The sequence below is a fragment of the Hetaerina americana genome, unplaced genomic scaffold (genome assembly GCF_022747635.1).
Source record: "Hetaerina americana unplaced genomic scaffold, ioHetAmer1.1.p SCAF_8, whole genome shotgun sequence".
NCBI lineage: Eukaryota > Metazoa > Arthropoda > Insecta > Odonata > Calopterygidae > Hetaerina > Hetaerina americana.
This window is the reverse complement of record NW_027287427.1, coordinates 36,619,412-36,638,008: the sequence shown is the minus strand read 5'-3', so window position 1 is coordinate 36,638,008 and position 18,597 is coordinate 36,619,412. Positions and strand designations below refer to the sequence as shown.

Below are 18,597 nucleotides of genomic sequence, written 5' to 3'. Positions count from 1 at the left end.
TTGATAGCCGGTTTCGTAATATGAAGATGAAGGAGGTTAAAAACGAATCAAAATGTCACAAGAAAAAACCGAAGGAAATATATTGCGAAAGATTCTGCATGGCCATCGGAGAGAGAGACTCGAGGAAGAGATACCATCATCAAGGGATGAATGAAAGGATCACTGAAGGTAATTACAAGAGTAATAAAAGAGCAACTTGTAAGAGAATGTAAACCAGTCAGTCATAATGCATGAAACAAGAAAGAAGGTAAACGAAAGGGGATTATGAGATATATCATAGAGGGGATATATTAGATAAGCATCTTTCCATCCACCGCTCACCTTTGGATTTCATGACTTTATTTTTAAATACAGGGCTATTAATTGACTGAGAAATATGTTCAGAGTTAAAGGCAAATTCCAGACATACCAGACAAATTATTTTCAAAAATTCGGAACAGAGACCTTTAGATCGGAAGTTCATTCAATTATACGAGGCCGGAAATAAGGTCATTGTGACTCCTCTTGATCATGAACAGAAAGGTTCCAAGGATTCTCTTATTCGAGGTAAAAAGGAATAGGTTGCATATTCCTAACGGATATTCCTAACGGATAATTTATGATTGAGTTATTTTAGGGTAACACTTTTTTTGTGTACCAAGACTGCGTTCTCTACAATCGAATTCTTCAGAAGGAATGCTATAACAGCAGTCAATCCGAATATGAATCAAAAGTCTTTTGCTGCAGAAGACTACAATTCCCCGTGTACGCGATAGTAACAAATTCTCACAAACATAAAAGCTTCACCTCTGGCAAATCAATACTTTCAACGCCTTTCCCATTCAACAATCCCCTACCGTACACTAAGGTTCCAATGCAGGCATGCCCGCAAAAAAGTTTTAACTGCTTTAATGTTCTCATTCATCGATACTCATGGGAGTCGAATCGAGTTAAACACCCGGTAGGAAGAGGGGCGTTAAGCGTCAAAAACTCAAGGGTCGCTCCTGAATTGAAGCAGAGTGATGGATGCGGGGACGGGGGGAAGGAAGGATTATTGGGGGTGCTTGGAGAGGTTGAAGGGGTAAGCCGTGTCGGGGGTGGATACGAAGGAAGTGGGTGGGCGTGATGCATGGTTAGCGAACGAGCGTGTGACGAGGGGGGCAGAAAGGAGCGGAACCTATCTTCTTTCTTTCGTAATGCGGCACGAGGGGGCAGGCGTGAGTGGGGAGGCGTAACGTTATGTCCTAGGGAAGAAAGATGCGTTTCCTCACCCTGCAGGTAGAGAGCAGGCTTGAGGCTGTTTGGCCCCGGGGCGAGGCTTACCCCCTGCCAAGAGGAGGAGGAGGAGGAGGTGGCGGTGGAGGAGGAGGCCGCTGGCGACGTGGCGTTGAGCACCCTCAGCTGCACCCCTTCGACCAAGTCCAGCGCCAAGGGGATGTCTGCCTCGCCCGTGCCGAGTGTCACGCTGCCACCGACTGCAAAAGGAGAGAGAAAAAAGATGTGATGAGATGTGAAAGAATGTGATGATTCGAACAAAGAGAAATACACGAAATTATTCGTATTTATTTTTGTGCATAAGTAGATAAAGTAGATGGTACAATCGATTAAAGCAGCCGTTCCGCGATACAAATGATGACTTGAGGACAGGACAATTGGAGAGAACAGAGAAAAAAACAACACGAAATGCACGTAAATTTTCTGACTAACTGGATTTTCAAACGTTTTAAAGAAGGGTTAAAAGCCCGAAAATTTACATGCAATGGTTTTCCGTGCTATTTTTGGGTAGGTGTTCATACTATATACTCTGTCTTTAGGTCATCACAAGTGTGTGTGGGTGTGTGTGTGTGTCTGTGCCTATTTAAGCTTGATTATTTGTGTGCATGCATATCTCGTTGAAAAATTCTCCGAAGGAGCCGCATGAACTTGTAGGCAATAGGCACATAAAAATCAATAGACATATAACACAACTCGCGGTAAATTGACTGTAATTGGAACTGTAACTGGATCGTTCGAACCTAGAATTTTTTCGAGTTTCTTCTGGTGACAACAGCGGACGACCGTCGCCGAAATGTATGTGTGTGGGTCTATGTAGTACATCTAGTGTGAAATTGTGCTGATTAAAAATACTATATATATGTGTATGTATGTGCGTTCTTGTATGCATGTGTGAGTCTGGGTGCACACGTAAATGTATGACGACGCTAGAAAGAAAGACGACGTTTAGAGGGTACCCTATTTCGTAAGGCATCAATTGGTCAAGGGATTTAGACACTAATTATTGTCGTCGGAAAAGGAAACCAATGAAGTCTACGGTGAAATCATCTCATAAGAAACACTTCCATCCACACATTATCGTTTCCACGTTAGCGAATGAACTATACGTGAGTAGCGTACAACCAATGAGAGAAATTTCATCATTCGATGAAAGTTCTGTGGAAGATATTATATGACTACTACGCTCTGATAACTTACGAGTGCGGTTGCGTGTGCAGCATGTCTCAAAGGTGCGACCACAAAATAAGAATAATGTTTTTATTTTTAATGATAGTAAGCCTTCTACACTCTATTTCTTTCGTCCAGCAATTTCACTAGAGCACTGTTCATTGAGGATTGACCTATCTTTGATGACTAACGGAGGTTAAACAATTCCGAAAACATTAATGAATCGGTGCACAGCTTTTGCACACAGGACTATTAACACGCGCCTCAAGCCCCACTGGAGATCCCCCTCACGCAGCGGATCAAGCCAGCCGGTATACGAGTACCAGATCGCGTGCAGACTGCACACCATTAATTACATGGGACTGTAGCAGTTTGATGTCGAAATGTTCTTTCATCTTATTTGCATCGCAATTACCATATGCCCTGACCGTGACTCACTCTCAAGTTTCCATTCCATTTTAAAAATTCTCCATTCCTTTGCAAGTGAACTTTTATTTTATTTTTTTCAAATATTCAGTAAAACCTAAATCCGATTCAAGATCAGTTTTTATGAATGAGCCTCCAAACATGATCGAAGGCACACGCTGCGTTCTACGTATACTCATCGATTCCTTTAAAGCACCGGTCTCCCATTAGCGTGTCGACGAGTAATCTGGAAGGAAGACATGCTCCAGAATATTTCTCCTGAGTAGAGTACATCTTTATTCGTCCCTGACAGCATATTATCTATTGGGTTTTCAGATGGGTTCCAAGATAGCAACTGCAACTGGTGTTCATTCGAATCAGTAAAAAATAGAAACAAACACGCAATCGGATAAATGTAGACTTTAGTAATCATATCGATCGATTGTGGTTGATACGTGAGATATCAATGACGCTGCGATTAATGTTGAAAAACAGGTCCATTTAAGCGCTGAGTTAAAAAACTATAAAGTTTTTCAATTTTTCTAACAATAAAAAACGACAACGATGAAGGGCGTATACTCTGTTCTAAAAGTGAAAGTGTCCTAGAAAAAGCTATCCTTTTCTTAGGTCGGATCCTAACACGAACTCGTGGGTGAAGAGGTATTATGCAGGTAATGCTTGCGAACCTTACATGACGACACGACCTTCATTATTGAGAGTCTAGTGAAGGACCATGCAAAGAATTTCCTTTGGGTCCTAAGGTACCAGTATGCTGAATTAACAATGATTTCCTTAAGTTCTCACCAGCCTGAGAAGAGATTTCCCTGGACGAAAGAATCGATGTAGAAAAAATTTATCGACTGAAGTTCATTTTATAAGAAATTTAAAATAGAAAGCTACGAGTACGGAGTGAATATTTAAATAAAGCGAAGCTATTACTCATGACTTTCTGATAGGAAACCAGTGCGACCCCTAGTCACTATTTTGAGCAACAGCTCTGATAATTTCAAAATTAACCGGTTCCATGTTAGAAATCTGGTTTTCTTCATTCTCCGCACATTGAAAATAAATTTTCTGTCGCCTTATTTCAGAGGTTAACCGCTATATTTGATGGTTATTTAGACCTCGAAACATTCGCAGAACTATTTGTTTATGATGAATTTAAATTGAAACGTAAACCCATGCGGATGGAAATAGGACTGCTGAAAAATACTTTATTTTACCTTAGTTTTAGAAAGGCAGAAAATGATAAAAATAATCAGTTGAAACACTGTAAGAAATATAACTCAATGAAATTGCTTGTCAATAGACTGCGAACTTTATTTTTCGGTCATTTTAAATCTTTTATGTACGAAAAACTGAATGAAGGGTTTCGCCAAGCTAATTACGAAAATGGAAGCAAAGAATACACCAGGAATGACTCCTATATAAATGGAACAAATAGCAATTTAATCTAAAGTTTTAACTCACAGAAAGTAGCAGGAGACAGCAAGGGCGATGATTTTTTAAAACTTGAAACGAAGAAAATTAATAGTTATAAGGATTTATCAGAGAAGTTGTGCAGAGGGCATATAAATAAAAAACTGGAAGTTGTAATAGCTTAAGAGTAGTTACGATATGGATATAAAATATACATATGAAGTCTGTTAATACTAACATTGGCTATTAAGGCAGGCTAAAGCATTAGGCAAATGCACGTTTTGCTGAGGTAGTCTTTGCTTACCGAGTACTAGCAAGGGAAGTTATTGCTTTCGGCTGATTCCCGATTTTCAACAACTTTCATTGGCATCTAAAGACAGCGGAGATTTATCCATTTTGAAATTTCCGATGCTGTGCAGTTAAAAAAGTAAAAATTTAACTTCTATGGAAGTCGCCCCAAGCGATCAGCAGCCAGAAAACGATCACTAATAACCTCAAGAGCACAAAAAAATTTCTTTTCACTGATTTAACTATTTATCCTACTTCACTTGAATACTTTACAATATTCATGTTACTTTCCACTCAGAGCCTTTCTTTCTCATTATATCATTGTGATTTTAGTAATTGGGTAATTTTAGCTAACATTTGACCAAAACCTTGAAAAATATTTCAATTGTTATTCATACTCTGGTAAAATTGCCAATAAATTTTAATGCTACTCGAATGATCTATCACATACTTTTATCGTATTGTTGCTGAAATATGAAAATAATATAATATTGAAGGGAATGATTCCTGTGAGTGAATTTGAAAACCGTCAAAATTAGTTGAAATAAAACTTCTAAGTTTTGCTGTGGTCAATGTGTTCCTTAAAAATATCAGGTTCTGCAATGATCGGTTATACCTGTACTTGTAGAACACAATTCCCAAAAAATATCCCATTATAAATATGCATAGGCCCATCTCAATATTGGAGTAATACAGTCATCTGATATTTGATCTTGCATTGGTAAATTGACAACAGTTTTTCTTTCAATATTTTCGGTTTTCCATTTTGGAAGGCAAGTAATTTTCTGATCGAGTGGTAATTCGAATGAGCATCATTCACGATCTGTAAGCACTTAAAACGTCTTAACCTGGCTTTACCTACGTACACCTTTGGGGATCAGAATTGTGCGGTGAGTTACGTTCTGGCTTACCACCCCGAAGGTTTGGGTTCCATTCCCGAAGTTGAAAGAATTCCTATTTGGGGTGTTTTGTGATGAGCACTTCTGGTGGAGTACACCGTCCATCGGATGGTACGTACGGATGGACTCATTGGCGCCTATTGTACAGAAGTCTAACACCGACGCTGGGTTTCTCTGCACCCTTCTTTCATTCACTGAACATCCTACCCCAACCAAATTCCTATCTACATTGGCAAAAATTACCTTAACTATCAGTCATCCAATTTTATCTACTCAAAACGAGTACAATAATTGTAGCTATTTAATCTGCAGTTTAATCTCATCAAAAGGGCAAGAAAAACTGAGCAATATCAAAAGGTCAATTTTTACCAAAAGAATTGCCAATTAAAGGAATGAATCAATAGCAAATGAGATCGAATCTATGGAGGTCATTTCGGCTTGACAATATATAAACGTAAATTGGATGTAATGACCCTATTTTTTAATGTACTGGTTCAACGATCACTTTTTAACTAAGAGAGTTATCATAAAATTCCTAAATTATTACTACAATCATAGCCTACGACATTGATGGTAACTTGTACATATTATAAAAATGATTTTTTTATATAATATGACGTCTTTCATAGCACACTAAGATATTTGCCTTTCAAATTTGCCGTTGAACAGAATATATTTATTTATTATATTACGTAAAACAAACTTATAATTACATATATCTAGTGTTTATTAAGAGAAAACCAACTTCACTCGTAAGATTAAACATAACCTAAGTTCAGTTATCGCGTCGATGGACGAATTAAAAATTACTTCAAGAACCCTGGGAAAACACAACATGTCGAGAGTATTGACCTCGAAGCATGTTTTACAAGTTACCAGGCATTCCCCTAAATTTGTTGCCAGTCGTGTAACTGAGTAACTCTCACTTCAAAGCAAACAGAAATGTAACACTACATGCCACCCATTAATAAGCACACGCGTCTATTCTTAAAAAAAATGCTTCGATCCGTGGGCAAAGTGCGAGGCATCATCCTTTTCAATTTGCCCCTTGTTTAATGTCACATCGGTGACGGCGTCGTGTATAGGAAACAGTGCTCTCGTGTGACGTTAATGGAAGACCTGTTTACGATGTGTCTCCGAATTATAAACATGCCATATCTTTGGTTCAGACAACTTGCTTATCATTTATATCATATTACTTGCGGTAATGAATCATATCTAATTGCATACTGCCAACTTAAAGATAAAGGTTCAGTAATCCAGTTTTTATTTAGATTTTCATGGATGGACATAGTAGCTATAGGCTTCAATATCTTGGTCAGGAAATAACCCGAATTCTTCTTAAACTATGAGGTTGTCTCTCGCTGACTTGTGAAAGCAGTCTCAGAAGCAGTAAGACGCGGGTCCTCCATGAATACTTCATTCCACCCAATTATTTTAAGGAACAGATATAGCCTTTAACCAAAAAACATATCCATTTCACGAACGTTTCCCTTGAGTAATTTATCCCCCATGGATCGGGATTCTCGGTCACTCTGTCGGCAAAGAATAATCGAGGCCCCTTTGCCAAGCGTCGCCTTCGAGCTTCTGGAGGGGAAGGCGGGGATTCCTATTCCAGGGTCCCAACTAGTAAAGTGAGGGACGAGGGGGAGAAGAGGGGTGGGTAAAAATCGAGGAAGTATGGGCAAAAGGCATTTGTTTACAGCGGTCTCCATGGGAACCCCCCCTTCGCCGACACCATCTCCCAATCCTTAGTCAATATTGGCTTTCGCCTGCTCACCCACGTACGCCCACTCAATCGCGGTCCCCTACCCGGCCTCTTTCCCTAATGCCCCTCCCCTCGCCCACTTCCTCCCCGACCCTCCCGACGTTTCTTCCGACTCCGGTCCCCTAACAATTTCACCTGATCGGCGCCCTTAGCTCCCCTCCACACCCTCACTCCTTCCCTCCCTGCGCCGCTCTCGTCATCGTGAGCGCACTACCGTGTCCCGAACGTCTATCAATGCCACCGAATCAATCGACGGCCACGCGTTTCGAATCCTTGCGCACCTGCTAAAGGGCCGACCGGCTCGGCGGTGAATAAAAGGTGGGGCCACCGTCGCCGCTCGTTACACTTCGTGAAGTTCCATAGCCTCCTGGGTCGGCTGAGATGACGAAAAAACGACTCAAAAAGCACATCATACAAGTCTAATGGTATAAGGTTACAAGGAGGGTAGGGATGTTTCACCATACATCTACTTCGGGACGCAAAAGGGAATTTCCGCGAATGCCTTTCCAACACCTGTGCCAAAAGTTTTATTTATCATGAATAAACTCAAGCCTTAACATTTTTCATGAATAAAAGATAGGCTAAAAAATGGATAAGGAGGTTGCATATTTGTATAACATGGAAAGTGAGTGCTCTCCTAATTGCAACTTTTCGTATTTCGATATTAAGAATAATCAAACTTCTAGCAATGATACATTTATACTAATCTCTCAAATCTTAAGCAAAGATGACGATGAATAGACATGATAATTCTGACCAGTCTACTATGTATGGGCAGAATTAGAGGTTCAGGTATCTGATTCTATCAAACACACTCAAGGACTTCTGCACACATTGGCACAATATCCTCTTTCTCGACACCCTGGCCCTTTCTCAGCTTCTCAAAGGGTTTTTTATGCTTTCTACCGTCCAAAATGTCAATCAACTTCCTTCTCTTATCCCATTTACCAAACTAACCTCCTCCATCCTATCAACATATCCCACACGTCTCAGCATCAACTCCACACACATATTCTCTCCTCTCGAATTTCCCCCATCAACTTCCTCTCTTTCTTCATTCCCTTCTAATACTTCTCGTTTGCCCTCCACTTATGGCATTTTTTCACCTTAATTCTCCACATTCGAATAACATTAGCCTCCGAGTTATTCTCATCCTCTGTAGCCTAAGATCGAGCCAGATACAACGGCATACTACATGATATTCTTCATAAATGTCGTCATAACTATGAATTATTTTCCTTGAAGTTCTGGTCATCTGATGCAACGTTAACAATTCTTATTTTTTTTAACGCGATTCACCCCCCAATGTCCTTGATACTATGGCTGTTTTCCAAGATATGGCTCAAATACGAGGGTTCTCCCAGTTCTCATTTGCGGTGTTCCAAATTGATTTTTAACTCCGTTTTCATACTTCCTAAAAATGTTATAGCTTGTTCATTGTAACAGCTTGTAATTTTACGTAAAATCCTGTCTTTTGTTTTCTTAAAACCATTATATGCTCTTGGTTTAAATAGTGATGAATTCAATCTTTTCAATCTATGTACCGGTTGACTAAATGTGATGAAACCTGGAGATGACCTGAAGTGATCCTCAAGGGAAAAAAACTGTACACCTAGGATTTTTGCCGATTGCCATACACATGACCCGGTTGGCTAACTTCAATTTGGTGTTTAAATGACGCGTTGCATTATTATGAATTGATATCACGGAATAATCCAAGAAAGATGGATCCAAACGGTGACGTCATTTGAATAATTAACCTAGTCGCACACGATTTTTTCCCAATGCATGCATAACAAATGGCGTTCGGGGGACATATTTTCCGAATTGCAGCTGTACTTATGCACCCAAAATCGACCCAGCCTCTTAGAGTAATTCATTTGGAACATGATATGCTTTTACATTTAAATATGTACAATAACAAAAAACTTCCGTTTAAGTATGTTCATATCTATTTTAAAGGGATAGAAATTATCTTTGCGGACTCGAAATCTGTAGCTAAATCTCCCTAACGGAATTCAACTCATGAGTAAACTACGTAGTAAGCCATTCGGCAGATTCTTAAGCCGGTATACCTGAGGTAAATAATTCAAATCTGTTCCACAAAATACGAGAATAAATACTCGTATATTTTCATCGGCTTAAAATCCGAAAAGAGGAGATTAACCCTTTAAGGGATAAATCCAAGTAAAATGTAAGCTTGAAATATACAACACAGAACACTCGGGTATAGGGAGAGAAAATCCAGGAACCAATGTTATTAAGGCGCAAAACTATGAAATTCCGAAACGGATACTTCTCTTTTAGGCATTGAATTTTAGTAAAGAAGTTTTTCTTCATAACATCCAACCAAGAAAGAAAATGGAAAAAATATTGAAAACAAATAATATCATGGATAGAATTGAATTTGGTAGTGATATAGATACAAAAAAATCTGTTAGAGAGTAAGTAGAAATTTTTTGTACCACACCCTATGCTATCCAGGAGAAAATTGTATTATGTCAAAATTACTTCACGGAAAGATTTTGCCGGAGACAATAAATGAGTAAAATCAAGTTTTAACTCCTAATGGACAATGTACTCAACTTTTAAGTAATCCTTATGCTATGATAGTTTACATTTGTTAAAGGCATTAGAATTTTCAATGCACCATTAAAAATACTGTGATTTTTCACATGGATGTACGTGGTAATATATAGTAACATCAAAGTTAAAATGGACCATGATAATAAATCTAAGCCGTGGACTAGGAAAGTATTGAATAAAATAATATTAAGATAAAGCAATTTGGGTAATAAAAACCATTTAAAAGTTTTTTTACGTTACTCTGTGCCAAAAGCACTCGCCCTTGAAACTTAGAAATTTCAAAGAATAATCATGGATAAATAAAACTTGAATAGATTTCAGGTACCTTTGCCTTAATGCTTCATTTTCTGCATCAATTTAAACAACTATAGGCGCGTATTAACATAAGCTTTGTCTATTTCTAAGTTCATTATCATTTTTCTGATTTTTATTGGACAAATGTTGTATGTCGAAAGGTACAATGAGTGTATTTTCGTGATTTTACTTGAACTTTTTCGTATTATTCCAGACTTTAGGTAGAAAATAAAAGCAGTGTAGAGAGTTTTCTCATTCAACCCAAGGACGGTAAAATGGAAAATTAACAAAAAAGGAATGCTTCGGGTTTTAAAGAAAAATTCTACTTTTTATAACTCTTTAACTTGAAATCTTTCAATCAACTAATTAATTATACTAGGAGTTAGAGATAGAAATTTACGGAGATATTTACTGGACTGATTAGGTACCGCCACCATTATGACATTTTGGCGGTTTAAAAATGGAATGGGATAAAAGGCAAGAGTCAACCAAAATTCAAAACAGCGCTATACAATCATTATGAAAATTTCATTGGAATTCAATGGAAAACTTCTTGGAAGAATTATTCTACACTTAGAACTCCTATAAGTGTGCTAGTGACGTAATGATTGTTCATAAAACCACTGAAATATTAGCAAATGTGACCGACCATTGCGGCGTGCTTTCGGTTCATTCAATATTCGACCATCGATCGGAAACCCGAAAATTCACTACCGCACGTCAGGCTGACGACCGCGCCACGAGATGATCTATAATACCTCGATAATATTCATTTTCTTTTTCAACCACTTTCGCTCATCGATTATGCATCAAAGAGAGCTAAAAGTGAGGGGCCTCAGCTGAACCGATTTCTTACTGCGCATGACAATAAAATTCGCGACACTCAAACAGCCAGGGAAAAAAGTTGGGGAACGAGATGGTGTACTAGCTTCACACCCCGAAATCCCGGATTTCATTTTGCAGGATTTTTCAGCCGTATCCCAATTCCCGTTTGGAGCACTTCATGGAGAACACTTTAAAGTGGTATACATTGCCCATCAGCTTAGACGTTAAACTGTGGACCCCTTGGATCCTATCGTTTATAGTACGCTAATTCCAGGTTTCTCTCCACTCTTTCTCCATTTCCTGAGCACCATACCTTTACCAAATTACCCATCTATCCCTCATGGCGAAATCGCTCTTAACTTTCTGATACCTCCCTAATAACTAATAGCGAAATCAAGTTTATGTCGGAATACATATCCTTCAAGTAGTTTAACTGACGTAAGTTTTTTTATTAATATTCAAATGAATATAAATTAGAATGAAGACTGAAAGCTACTAGATCCTCCTGGTATGTTGACCTAGTTTAATTTCTCGCTACGTAAACCTTAAACCTAATCTCACTCACTGTACAACGCTGAATAATGTCACTTGCCTAAAACAACTCCGTATTCAAATTCCTCGCTTAATATCTAAATTCCGCAATCGGCAACTGGCAAAAGTTGAAAATAATCGATTCAACTATTGAAGTTTATTTTGGGGCAGACTGCTGACTGCATAAACCAATTTATCATCTCCGAAAATCTATTTCGCACGGAATAGAATGAAAATGAAGATTATTTTCACTAACTGGTGGACTTCACCCTTCATAAGACTAATTAAAAGCGCGTTCAACTGTTTTCATTTCATTATCCAAAAATTGGTAATTCAACTAATAATATTTGTAAAAGATAAATTAGTGTGGTAACTTCATTGACGATGAAAGGAAACGCCATGGGATGATAACATGAGAGGTAGAGTAAATGTAAGGTAGAATCTTGTCTTTGTTAATTTATTTGGTTTTCAAATCATGTATTAGCCAATGAAATTATTCTCCATAAATATAAATCAGTAAAAAAACATATCTGCAGATTGTGACGTGTTTTAAACCCGGAAAAGATTTTTGTTGCGAATAAAACTTCAGCGATCGAAATTGCAGGGACGGGTTACACGCCTCAAATTAACCTTTTTCGCAAGGGTAAATTATTAAGTATGGGTATTTTTATAGGGATTTTTAGAACAAGACAATATCGCAATAAATATTTTTTTACCAAAGAGGGTGATGTAAAGCGCTGTTATTAGGATACGTATCTATAAAAATACATCAATATGTCATGAATCTCAAAATAACTTACCTATACTTTGGTAATTATTTATTTATTTTATTTTGTTTCTGGGTGAAGTTAAAAGGAATGTGTTGTAAAAAATTTCAATTTAGTTTCCAAAGTTTTCCTGATAGTGTAAAAAAAATGACATAGCCGGCTGAATTATTGCGTCATCCATAATACTACCTTGATCAAAAATTTCCCGGAATTTATTCAGAAAATTAAAAATACAAGTTTATTCATCTTAATCTATATTGTCCCCTTCAAAGTAATCCCCATCGACTGCAACACACTTATGCCAGCGCTTGATCCAATCCTCGAAACATTTTTTATATTCGGTTTTCGGTATGTCCATCAGTGCTTCCTGCGATTTTTCCATTACTTCCTCTCGGCTGCTAAAACGCGTTCCCCGTAATGGTTTTTTAACTCGATTGAACAGAAAGAAGTCACAGGGAGCCAAATCAGGTGAATTCGGTGGCTGTTGGATGGTATTTGTTGCATTTTTCGTCAAAAAATTACGAATAATGATAGACTGTGCGACGGTGCGTTATCACGGTGCAAAATCCACGAGTTTTCTGCCCACATTTCTGGTCTCTTTCGGCGAATTGCTTCACGCAAACGTCTCATAACGCCCAAATAATACTCTTTGTTTACTGTCTGGCCTTCTGGCAAAAATTCATGATGCACTACACCGTTGTAATCCATGAAAACCGTCAGCATTGCCTTCTTTTTTGACTGAAAACGACGTGGTTTTTTTGGTCTCGGCTCATTTGGTGAACGCCATTCACTTGCCTGATGTCTGGATTGCGTGTCGTACTCATAAACCCACGTCTCGTCTCCAGTAATGATCCTTTTGATGAATGTGGGATCGGATTCAGCCTCGCAAATCATGTCTTTTGCGACGTCAACACGGTCTCTTTTTTGCATGAAATTGAGGTCTTTTGGCACCAACTTTGCTGCTACACGACGGAAATCCAAATCATTAACCACAATGTCTTGGGCGGATCCATAGGCAATGTTCAAGTCCTCCGCTATTTCTCTGATGGTTAATTTGCGGTTATTGACCAACATTTCTTTTACTTTATCAATTTTTTCACCGACTTTCGATGTCGATGGTCTGCCACTGCGTTCATCATCTTCGATTGACTCACGACCACTTCTGAACCGCTCGTGCCACTGGTAAACGACCGTTTTTTTTAGAGAATCGTTGCCGAAACACTTTTCCAACATTTCCAACGTCCGTGCGCCACTAAATCCGTTTTTTACGCAAAATTTAATACAAGTTCGTTGTTGGAAATTTAAATCCATTTCTGCAATTGTAAAAAATCGCCAACACACACAGAGATAGATGTACTCTTGGCTACGTAACTTTTGCAAATGTCAAGTTATGACACTAAGATTTAAAGGGAATATCAACAACAGATGTACCAATTTAACAAAAAAAACAGAACTCAAATCGGAACGATGGGAGCGCCACACGGTGGTTATTCCGGGAACTTTTTGATCAAGGTAGTATGTGCCACTTAGAAGATCATATTGAGATTTTTTTAATTTCACGACGCTGAAAACTTTATATCTTATGCTCCATTTAATGACCAACAATGTTATCCCCTAAATAAATCAAATTTAACATACATTGACCCAAAAGGTCAGAGTGATGGACGCGGAGATCGCGTACTATTATTTGTGATGATCTTCCACGCTTTGTCAGCAAGATCTCATCACAGCCTCATTTGGCCACGTTGCTGAAGACAATAATTTACTTTAACAGGTGCCTCCAATGTGACTCAAAGAAAACCAAACTGGTGGAACGCAAGCAATCCTTTTTTAAATTCTAATATCCCAAAGTGGTCCCTAACTTTATTTTGGCGAGTACGAAGATAATTGCGAACATCTTATAGAGCCGTTTTTCGGAGATTGTGGAACACATGTGATTCCCGAAAATCATGTTATCCTGCAGTGCAGGGCTCTCTACGAACGCATTGAACGTTGAACTTTGGGACCACTTGTTAAGTGGAGACCAATGCCAACGCCGTGTTGTTCACCATCCACTTCTTCCTTTCCCCATTAGCCTTAAAGGCCGTCGACGGCAGAAAAGTTACAAACAGTAGAAAAAAGAAAATAAAGTTTCAAACATTTCCTTCCATTTAGAGAGCCAAACAGAGCAAACCAAGAGAAGCGCCATTCCTATCTGACCCGAGTTTGTTGGAAGCATCTATGTAGGGGTCACTTTGGATTTCGGTAGTAGGCGGTATCTCATTACAGTGAATCCCATGTGGAAACGGGAAGATTGGGCTCAAAACGCCCCCAGGATCAGGGACCCTCAACTCTCTTAAAACCTTTATAAAACCCAAGGTGAATGCGGAAATAATATGATTTATTCGCCGAAGACGTTTCAAAGAGAAATAAGTCGCATTGTGGGATATTTTCCATCGGCATCCAAACAATGACTCACTGCAAATTGAAAGAATTACGGAATATTCTATTGTGGAATGCAGTTACTTTAACGAAGTCATCTGCTGATGATCATCGAAATGCTGAAAGTTCACAGATAAAAAATCATTCACACGAACCCGGATCCCCTCGACTTTCGAAACTTATTGATTCAGAAAAACACAGCGTATTAGGATACATGGGTAGCTCCACGATTGGAAGTACTCGGCCGGAAATCTAGGAAGCCGGTTTCAAGATCCACTGAAGGCGAATGATTTCCACGCGGAGAAATTCCTGCATTCCCATGTCTCCCTGATTGGCGATCAGAAATGGGCATAAAAAATGAGGGTAATGCATTTTTTGAGAAAAAATCAGTTGAACAAAATTTCTCAGGGAAGGTGACATTCAAGTATTGGTTGTCATTCTCACCTCAAGGGCAAAGAGAATTAATGCAATAATGAATATTCTAAGACTTGATGCTATTTCTTTTTTTGTAGGACGCCACATGGAGTATAAATTGAGCATTTAGGATCCAACTTTCCCGTTAAAGATTGAAGAATATACGTCGAGTCGAGAAGGGACCTTGTCGCGATAAACTAATATCGAAGAAGGTAAATTGTCACAGAGTTTCTACGAAGTCTAAAATGGGAACCTAAGGAGACACGATGACTGAAATCATTGGGAATGATTTTGCAAAGGTGTCAGTGGTCTACTAATGGTACTAAAAGAATAGTTGAATCCATAAACCGCATAGAGGTAAGATACGATGGAAATACTATCAAACTTGTAGATTTAAGGAATTGGTCCTTCTCATCCAATAATCAAAGAAAAGATAAAATTTTAAACGTCTCCCTTTAAGAAATATCTTCGTTTCTCATTTATTCAATGGCTAGCGTCCTAAATCCTCCACCGGCTGCGGAATATTCTGTCTATGCACCTAGCAACCTAGATACCAGATGTATACGTTAACAATCTAAATAAAAAAAATATAATTTGACTAGCACATTATTTTTTTAATACTGTTTCTTATTTAATTACCTAAGTTACGGACAAGTGCATTACTTATACATATTTAAAAAGTTTTCTTTGTCCCTCCGAGAGGTGAATTGAGATAATAATCCAAATCATTTCCTCTAGGAGTTTATTTCTTGATACATAGTTTTTGGAAATCTATTTTCCTTCTCAATGGAAATGATTCGAAAATCACCCTATTAAGGACCGTGACGTAACACCGATGATGGGATAATTATGGTAGCAATATGAAAACAAAATGGCCAGAGGAAACTTTAAAATTTCGTGTATGAATGATAATCCATGAATTTTACCGAATAAGATAAATGGCAAGCATAATAACGAACTTTAACAATTGTATAATGATTATCCCTATGATTCAAGGTTCACACTTGAAGCTCAATTATTTCATTGATAAAAGTAGGAAATTCATGATACTTTTAATAAATATATTTCTCAAATATCCGCTATTGTAAAGTGTTTTTAGGTGGCCACTGCCATGATGAAAAAATAGTTATCAGCCCTTCCGCTTTTTTTTGAATAGATTTTAGGGTGTTAGGGTGTTAGGGATTTTAGGCATTGTTACCGTCTTTGCACGAAAAAAGCCAATGGTGGTCACTTTTTGAAGGTAAATTTGAGTACAAGCATAATAAGTTCGTTTACTCTTAATAAAAATTAAAATGCTCAATTTCGCGCAGCGAATTTAATTACTTTCCAGTTATATTGCCTACAAATAACCTGTCAAGTATACACACATTATTCGGAAAATGGATAAAATGTTTTCAGAGAGGCCTCAAAACATCTCTTTCCTTTGACATTCCGAAGGGGAATTTTTACATGAAAACAGTACTTTCCACTGTGCTAAGCATGGAGGGAGTAGAAAAGAAGCTCCATGGTGAAGATAGAAAAGGTCCTACAAACTGCAATGAAGACGAGACGGCAGATGAGCATTTGATAAATTTCGAGGTCTAATTAAACACGTAAAAAAAGAAAAAATAATCTAATCACCCGGGGATGATTACTTTGAATCATCGCAGCGGAAAAATATTCGGTAAATATTAAGTTCGGGAAATACCGAGGGAAGAAGCCTTTTCAAGCAAGCTCCAGTAGAAGTAAAAGTTATTACTGGGAAATAAGCTGATCCCAAACCACACAAAGAAACGATACCTGTGATATAAGTGGAGGTAAGAAGATAAACAGTAAACTGACCACATAAATGTAAATCAGAGATGTAAGAATCAAATGAGGATAATATAACCTCTTCGGGGACAATTCAGATATTGAGTGAGACCAAAGTTAAGTGGTATAAGCGGCTTATTAAATTAAATAAACTGAGGAAAATAATGACTAATAAATAGGAGGGGGAAAATATGGAAACAAATCAAACCAAGAGAGTATTTTAGCAGGGAATAGGGAACACAATTTAAATCTTTAAACAAGCAATAGATTAAAGAAAATGGCAAGATATGAGGAATGGTTTATGTGAATATATGAACAAAGCTGAAGAGTGAAAGAATCCTGCAAAAGGGAAATCAGCTCAGTTGATAAGAGAAGAAAATACCTGAATTCGATGAACGAGGAAAAGAAAAAAAATGATAAAAAAGAATAAAGATATAACATCAGACCGATCAAGGCACGGAAAGATGAAACAAAATGAATACAAAGCCTTTGTGAGGAAGTTCAATATAGCGTTGTACAAAGAAATATTTTAAAGCAGCTAACAGAACCGTGAGACAGCATTTTAATGACGCTAAGCAAAGTTCATACCAGTTCAAAATGGCAGGTACGATATTCGCATTCAAAGTTGAGGTAAGGAAAAGGTAGAGAAATGGAAATAGTACGTGGTACATGCTCATGATGACATTGAAAACGTTTTTTTAAGAATTATGAGAAGAGCCTCCATATTCAAGATGGATTTGGGTGCTCCGTTAGAGTATCACGGTATAACGATGCATCAATAACTTACGAAATTCCGTTGGAACCCTTTGAAAAAGCCGTTGTTAAGACTAAGTTCAAATGAATAAATTATTAAGTACATACACATGGTAAGTAGATATACTGCTAGGCATTTAGACGACCATCATTTTGAGGTAAAGGAAAGATACGAGAATTATTAAGAATCAGCCTGATGGCAAATGCATGAAAGGGATTATAGTACCCTACCACAGAATGGAAAAAATAGGGAAAGATTTTATCATTGATGATTTATTCCGATTTATAAGAACATGATAAAAAAGAATATATTCTTGTCACTAGATTTACCATAGATAAAATAATACAACTAAACGAGCAACTTTTATTGACATTGTGAATATGGAGAACGCTTTTGATGAGAACTGAAACATTATATAACGAACCCGAAAGTAAAGCGGAATGAACTACGATGACAGAAGATTGATTCGTACTCTTTAAAGAGCAGGCGGTTGGGATCAAACGGGGTTCTAATAGTGTAGAAGCTAAAATAAAGAAAGAAAAGAAACAGGCGGTCTTTATCGCCTCTGATATTTTTTGTGCACATCAATAAAGCAATAAGCTGGTTAGAAGGAAAATATGAAAGGAAAGGATAAAAGTCGATGAGGGAGAAGCGTACTGTATCCTGCGGTCTTACATGCTGAGGAGAACGAAGGCATACTGAGGACACCAATCCATGCATAAATATGATATGAAAAACATTCTCATCATGTCAAAATAAGCATTTATGCATCTAAAAAAAGGAAATAACAAAAGGAAGATCAACAAATATATACTGAATCATATTCAGCTTGTCTATTTTTATCACTATGTGTTTCTGATAATGTGTCCATAAAGCATTCTATTCAACAAACAACACAAAAGGATTTTTCTTGATCTTCAGAAAAAACTAAACTTCATTGTTATTGTACAGAAAAAATTAACCCAAAATATCAAGACATCCAAAACCATTGCCGCAGAGTTACATATTATAAGT

At 37.8% G+C, this 18,597-nt stretch overlaps 1 protein-coding gene across 3 annotated transcripts in view; it reads right to left on the bottom strand.

Moving 5' to 3' along the window:
- LOC139698117 (protein kinase C-binding protein NELL1-like) overlaps positions 1 to 18,597 on the bottom strand; it is a 197,812-nt gene that overhangs the window by 89,863 nt on the left and 89,352 nt on the right. For all 3 annotated transcript variants that reach the window (XM_071597040.1, XM_071597039.1, XM_071597041.1), the window contains exon 2: positions 1,251 to 1,454. In XM_071597040.1, the coding sequence (XP_071453141.1) occupies positions 1,251 to 1,454 (204 nt within the window). The remainder of the gene's footprint in view (positions 1 to 1,250; positions 1,455 to 18,597) is intronic.